This window comes from Trichechus manatus, unplaced genomic scaffold (assembly GCF_000243295.1).
Source record: "Trichechus manatus latirostris isolate Lorelei unplaced genomic scaffold, TriManLat1.0 scaffold00061, whole genome shotgun sequence".
Lineage (NCBI taxonomy): Eukaryota > Metazoa > Chordata > Mammalia > Sirenia > Trichechidae > Trichechus > Trichechus manatus.
In genome coordinates this window covers 963035-968882 of record NW_004443997.1, presented here as the reverse complement: position 1 = coordinate 968882, position 5848 = coordinate 963035, and the positions used below count along the sequence as shown (strand labels likewise).

The window sequence follows — 5848 nt, the reverse complement described above, 5'->3', positions numbered from 1 at the left end:
TCCAGAACTGGCCCATGGGGGTGGCGGTGGTGGGGGACTGGGCCTGGAGTAGGAACACCATGTTGGGATGACAGGGAGTAGAGGAGGTGAAGGAAGCCTCATGGGTGTATGGGTGTACCTGCCTGGGTGATTGCTGGATCTTCAGTACCTGGGAGTGGCTGGCACAGAGTGGGCCCAATAAGAGTTTGTTGAGTGAGTGTGTCAGTGATGGAGAGCCTGGGTGCAGCCTCGGTGGTCGTGAAGAACACCAGGGACTGGGGTGGGCAGGAGCGCATTCAGCCATACTCCTTTCTGGCTACCTTAGTTACCTAGTCCAGGCTCCACAGGCCCAATGCTCCCTCAACTGGAGCATCTCAGGCCTCCCTAGCAGCCCCCAAGGAACCCGCCCCAACTTCCCAGGTCTCCCCTAGCCGACTCATGAGGGTACAGGACAAGGACCCCCTTCTGGGCCTGGCAGATGTGCCAGCCCCTTTGTCTCCTATCTGCTCTTGCCCAGGCCTCGGTTTACCCCATGGTAAAGTAGCAGGTTGACGAGGGAGGAGCCTTCTCTGGGGCCCCTTCACGCTCTCATTCTGAGGTCTACAAGAAGTAAAGGCCGTCCTACAATCGATCGCTATCTTTCAGAGAAAGTGAAACCTGGTCCCCAACCGTCACCTCAATGACTCCTCCTCCCTGGCTTCCCCTCTAAGCTCACAGCTTCCCCATCTCCTCCACCCCCAACCCCACCCCTTGACAGCCAATACTTGGAAGTAGACTTTCATTTTTTCCTATCCCTTCAAAGGTCTTTTGCCTTTTATGTCCATGAGAGCAGCAGCCCTGTGAGGTGGGCTGGGAAATGCTTTCTCTTCCCCGTATTACAGGTGGGGTCTCTGAGGCCCAGAGAGGTTGGGTGACTTGCCCCAGGTCACACAGCATGTCAGCAGGCTTGAATCCTGCTCTCCCATTCCTCTTGCTCCCAGTGCCTGGTTGTCCCCAGATGGTCTGTCTGTTGAGAAGGGATGGGAAGGCCGGCTGGGTGGCGGATGCATGGTGGGAGAAAGAAGACATCTGAGTTGGGGGATGCCGGTCAGGGGGCCAGACCACAATCTCGGGGCTGCCAGCCAGAGTCTGGCTCTGTGCCCAGAGCCTGGTGGTTTCCGCTCACAGATGTCCCAACAGCCCTGGCAGAAGGGCGGGAGGGCACTCAAGAAGGAGGATGTCTTGCTCCCCTCAGCCCCAGACCACAGTGCCCTGGAGGTGGTGGCCCCTCGGCTGAGCCGGCCGGGCCCTCCAGGGCCCTAGCTCACAGACTCTCCCTCTCCTGGGCAGGCCCTTGCAGGTGGCATGGACCCCATGCACTTCCCTCGCCTAGGAAGGCTGAGGCTGCGGTTTGCATCATCCCTGGGCGTGGGGCTGACCTCGAAGAACAGATTCGAAGAAAACAGGAGGAGGAGCAGACATGGACCACGCCCAGCGCCCATTGGCCGCCTTTGGAGAATTTGGTTTTGGGGTCATGTTCCCAGAAGGCCTGCCCTCCCCCTTCCCCCTCCCCACCCACCTCACGAGGTGTTGGCCAATCGCTCCAGCGGGCATAAAGTGGCGGCTGGCCCACAGGGCTCCCAGGCTGAAGCTGTCACCCCCAGCAGGCACAGGCCAGAGCTCTGGCACCCAGCATGCAGGTACAGCTCATAAGGAGGACGCTGCTCGGTGAGTGCTTCCTTCCTCCCCACCAGCACCTGATTCTGCACCCACTGGCACTGTCGGGGAGCAGGTGGGCACCCTCTGCCCTCCGGGAGCTGGTGGGGGGGGCACTGGGCAGAAGGATGCTGAGAAGGGAGAGAGCCAGGAGGTCAAAAGAGGGGCCCACTGAAAACCAGGTGCCCATAGGGTGGAGAGGGGGCATCTGGAAGGTTTCCAGGGGGAGGTGATGTACAGCCAACTCTGGGATCGAGGGAGTGAGGGAAGAGTGGGTGGGGGACAGGGCGGGGAGGCAGGAGGTAGGAGCTGTGCTGGGCAGAGGAGGAAGCTTGCAGAAACGGCAGGAAAATGGTGCAATTCTGGAGGGGCTATGGGGCCTCCTCTGAGCAGGTGAACGGCGCCTTCTTCCATGATTCGGTGGTCTGGGAGGATAGAGACAGTCAGCCAGGCCTGGGCTGGGGAGCCCACACAATCCCACAGCACACATAGCCACGCCCACACGGCGACACACACACACTTGAGCCACATGACGTCACCCAAAGCCTCAATCTCACCAACCCAGGAACCCCACATGCAGGCCTGGCCCCACCATTCACTCCACGTGAGGACAGCTACCACGGTGCACCTCACACAGACACGTAGTCCGCACACATGGACCCTCTCACCTGAGCCAGGCAGCAGACCCCTGGGGAGATGGCCAAGGGTGGTGACCACGTCGGGAAGCCCAGCTCCTCAAGCCGCAGTAGCCAGCCTGCCTGGCGGACTGAACGGTTCTCAGGAAGGGATGATGGTGTCACTGCCTTCCGGGCCCTTGCGCCACAGGTTTCTTCAGACCACGTGGCTGCCGGTGCCCTGTGGGGGATGGGGGGGCGGCCGAGCCATGACTGTGCTGCCCTCTGGAATGTTCTGAGGGGCTCCTAGCATTCCCGGTGGAATGGAGAGAGAAGGGGGGCTGGGGTTGGGAGAGCAGGGCAGCCCCTCTGTGAAGCAGGGGCATGGACAGATGGTCTCTAAAAATCCTTTCCAGGTGGTTCCGCAGACACAGCTTACGGGCCAGACTGTTTCCGGGCTGCCCACCTGAAGCCCTCTTGTGCACTTGAATCGACGGCTGAGTCTGTTGCTGGGGCACAGGGGGCCTGACAAGGCAGGGCAGCAGCCATCCCTTAGCCCAGGGTCGGGCAGAGCACCAGCCCCTCCTGCGCTATCTGTGTAAGCGAGAGAGGTCAGCAGGTGCTGCAGGCGTAACTGGCAGGCACAGGAGCTCCCGTGGGCTCCACAACTTCCCTTCAATGGCCTACTTGGCAAGTTGCAGCCACTGTTCTTTTGGGTCCTGGGCAGTGAGTCACTGGGGCGGTGGTGACGGCCCCAGCAGGTGGTCATGTACACCCCATGCCCCGCAGGACTCAGCCCTTGATGGCACAAACCTGGGATGGAGGGGTGGGCCCTCTGACGCCCTCTGAGCCCCCTCTCCTCTGAAAGCTGCCTCAAGGTCCTACCTGCGGCTTCCTCTCCAAGGCAGGTGACGTCTCCTTCTCTGCCCCAGGTCTGGTCCTCGGACTCCTGTTGCTGAGCACGGTGGCCATGGGTAGCTGCTCCGGCAAGTACCAAGTCCTCCTTGGCCAGCTGCAGCAGCAGGCAAAAATCATGCAAAACACCGACATGCTCCTGGACCCCTATGTGAGCACCTGCCCCCTTATGGCGTCTGAGACCCAGGGACCTTGGAGGGGTGGGATAGGAGTGAGCACTGGGGGGATCAGGCTCACCCCTCACTGGTCCAACACACTCACTATGAGGTGAGTGGGGAAACTGAGTCCCTGTTCTATTCCCGGGCCACACTTGGTCGACTGGAGTGTAAGTCCCAAGCCCACGACCTCGTCTGTCCATTTTTCCAGTGTAGGTTCATCGTGCACCCACCACGTGCTTTGTTCTAGGCACAGGATGCAGCAGTGAGCCAAACGGAGTCCCGCCCTCTTGAAGTTCATGGTCACCTCTCCAACACCCCCACGCACAATCACTCCCGGGCGGTCATCTCCCCTGGCCCCCAGCATCACTCCGACCCTGTTTGAGTGACCCGAGAGAGTCTGATCCCCTCTTAGACCTCAGTTTCTGGACCTGTACAATGGGAGGAATGAATAGGGAGGCCCGTAAGGGCTAGAGCAGACTTGGCTCTGTGTGCATGTGGGAGGTGGGGACTCCAGCATTTATTCCTTGATTCTCCTTTCCCTCAGATCCGAATCCAAGGCTTGGACAAGCTCAACCATAAAGAGTACTGCAAGGAGCGCCCCGGGGCCTTCCCTGGCAAGGACGCCCTGCGGGGGCTCAGCAGGTGGGGCTTCCTGCAGACCCTCAACGCCACCCTGGGCCTTGTCCTGCACAGATTGGCTGCCTTCCAGCAGAAGGTGTGTAATCTCACCAAGGACAAGGATCAGGACTGGAAGACACTGTGCCAAGCAGAGCTCTACATCCGTGGGATTAGGAACAACATCTTCTGCCTGACCCGGCTCCTCAACCTCAATGGCTCCTCAGAGGTTTTTGCGCCCACTTGGGCAGGCCCAAGGACCTTGCCATGGCCCACCCCCTCCCCAGGTGCCTTCAACCGCAAGATAGACGGCTGCAAGTTCCTGCAAGGCTACCATCGCTTCATGCACTCGGTGGGGCAGGTCTTGGGCGAGTGGGAGGAGGGTCCAAGCCGGACCCGGAGACACAGCCCCTTCTGGGCTCCGCAGGGGCGGGCTGGCAGGACGAGACCCTCCAGGAGGGCCAAGAGGCCTATGCCCAGGGGGCTGCTGCCCCCGTAGCCTTTGGGATGTCCCTCGAAGATGGAGGATGCTCTATGGACGGGAGGAACCAGTGCCAGGTACAGGGTAGGTCTCCCCAGGGTCTCCAAACCTGCTCCCGTTGATTCTCCGCCACTCAAAAGTGCACTTTAAGGGGTGGTAGCTGAGCAAGCCTCCCTTCTACTTCCTCTGGATTAAGGGGGAGGGTCAGGCCCTGGGGCCCCCAGCCCCGAGTTCCCGATGGGGGGGTGGCTGGGTCAGGCCACGTGGTGCCACCTCTCCATTGATTCAGGGGTCTGATGACACAGACTGACTCATGGCTGGGCTAACCAGCCCCCTACCCTGCTTGGTGGAGGCCTGCGGCCCTTAGCTTCATGACTTGCAGGCCTGTTGCACCCAGACTTTCTCCTTTCCCTGGTGTCGTAGTTCCGAGTTGTGGTGGGGGGGTCAGGGCCTGAGCCGGCCTCCTATGCCTCACTGCCAGGCCCAGTCCAGATACCTGGACATCTGGAGGACCTCACTTTAGGCAGCTGTAGTGGGGCAGGGTGTCCTAGAAATGGCACTGATCTGGGGGTCCAAAGCTCAGCCCCGAACTCTCTGTGTGACCTCGGGCAAGCCACTTTACCTCTCTGGACCTCAGTCTTCTCTTTGTGAAGCAAGGGGGTTGGGCCCCTCTGCCTGTCAGTTACTGGGACTCTGTGTCATAGAGCGAATATCAAATTATTTCTGTAAATCAGAACACATGGTGCAAATAGACATGGGGTGCAGAATGAATTATCTTAGGAAAAGGAGACCTCCTGGCACCCAGAAACGTCCAGTCTTGGGTCCTGGCTGCCAGCTGCTCCCCCTGGTGGCATTTGGTGGAATTTCCTCATGCTGAAACCACTGCCCTGCTGGAGTGGGGGGGCCAGCAGCTGCTGGGGCAGTTCTCCAGAGGGCATGACTAATTTATCGATTTTTACCAGTTTTTATCAGTTCTGTATTTATAAAGCTTATTTATAATGTGTATTTAATGTTAATATTGTGCCAACATATATTTAAAACTTGTATGTATTTAAAAGTAAAGCCCTTATGTCTCTCTGTTGCTATGTGGGAGGTGACTTGGGGGGGATCCTCTGGTGGCAAGGCCACAAGTGTCCTTGACCTGAGCACTGGGCTGGAGATCCTTTCCCTGTCCAGGAAGTCACATGCCCCAGCCGGCCCAGGGCTCTGTCTGTGGGAACACACACAAGGAGTTCTCAGATCTGAACAGGACTCCCCGGAGTCTTTGGGGTTGTGGGGAGTTGGGGTCAGGGAATGAGAAGGGCAAGAGGAAGGCTAGTGTGTGTGGGTTGAATGTGGGTGTCGTGGGTGTGTGGCTGGAGGTGCATGTTCGTGTGTGTGTTGATGCCTGT

The 5848-nt window shown here is 59.1% G+C and overlaps 1 protein-coding gene across 1 annotated transcript; it reads left to right on the top strand.

The window, feature by feature from the left end:
- The first annotated feature begins 991 nt into the window (after positions 1 to 991).
- On the top strand, positions 992 to 5514 carry OSM (oncostatin M). Its single transcript, XM_004379095.2, has 3 exons — positions 992 to 1686; positions 3221 to 3354; positions 3906 to 5514. Exons 1-3 carry the CDS (start codon positions 1653 to 1655, stop codon positions 4473 to 4475), a joined length of 738 nt encoding a protein of 245 aa, XP_004379152.1. The 5' UTR covers positions 992 to 1652; the 3' UTR covers positions 4476 to 5514.
- Positions 5515 to 5848: the final 334 nt, after the last annotated feature.

Bases quoted from the DNA above. Each gene is read 5' to 3' on its own strand.
- OSM (XM_004379095.2), top strand. From the start codon at position 1,653: ATGCAGGTACAGCTCATAAGGAGGACGCTGCTCG. The intron at 1,687-3,220 runs GTGAGTGCTTCC...TCTCTGCCCCAG, and splicing joins CATAAGGAGGACGCTGCTCG to GTCTGGTCCTCGGACTCCTG. The intron at 3,355-3,905 runs GTGAGCACCTGC...CCTTTCCCTCAG, and splicing joins ACATGCTCCTGGACCCCTAT to ATCCGAATCCAAGGCTTGGA.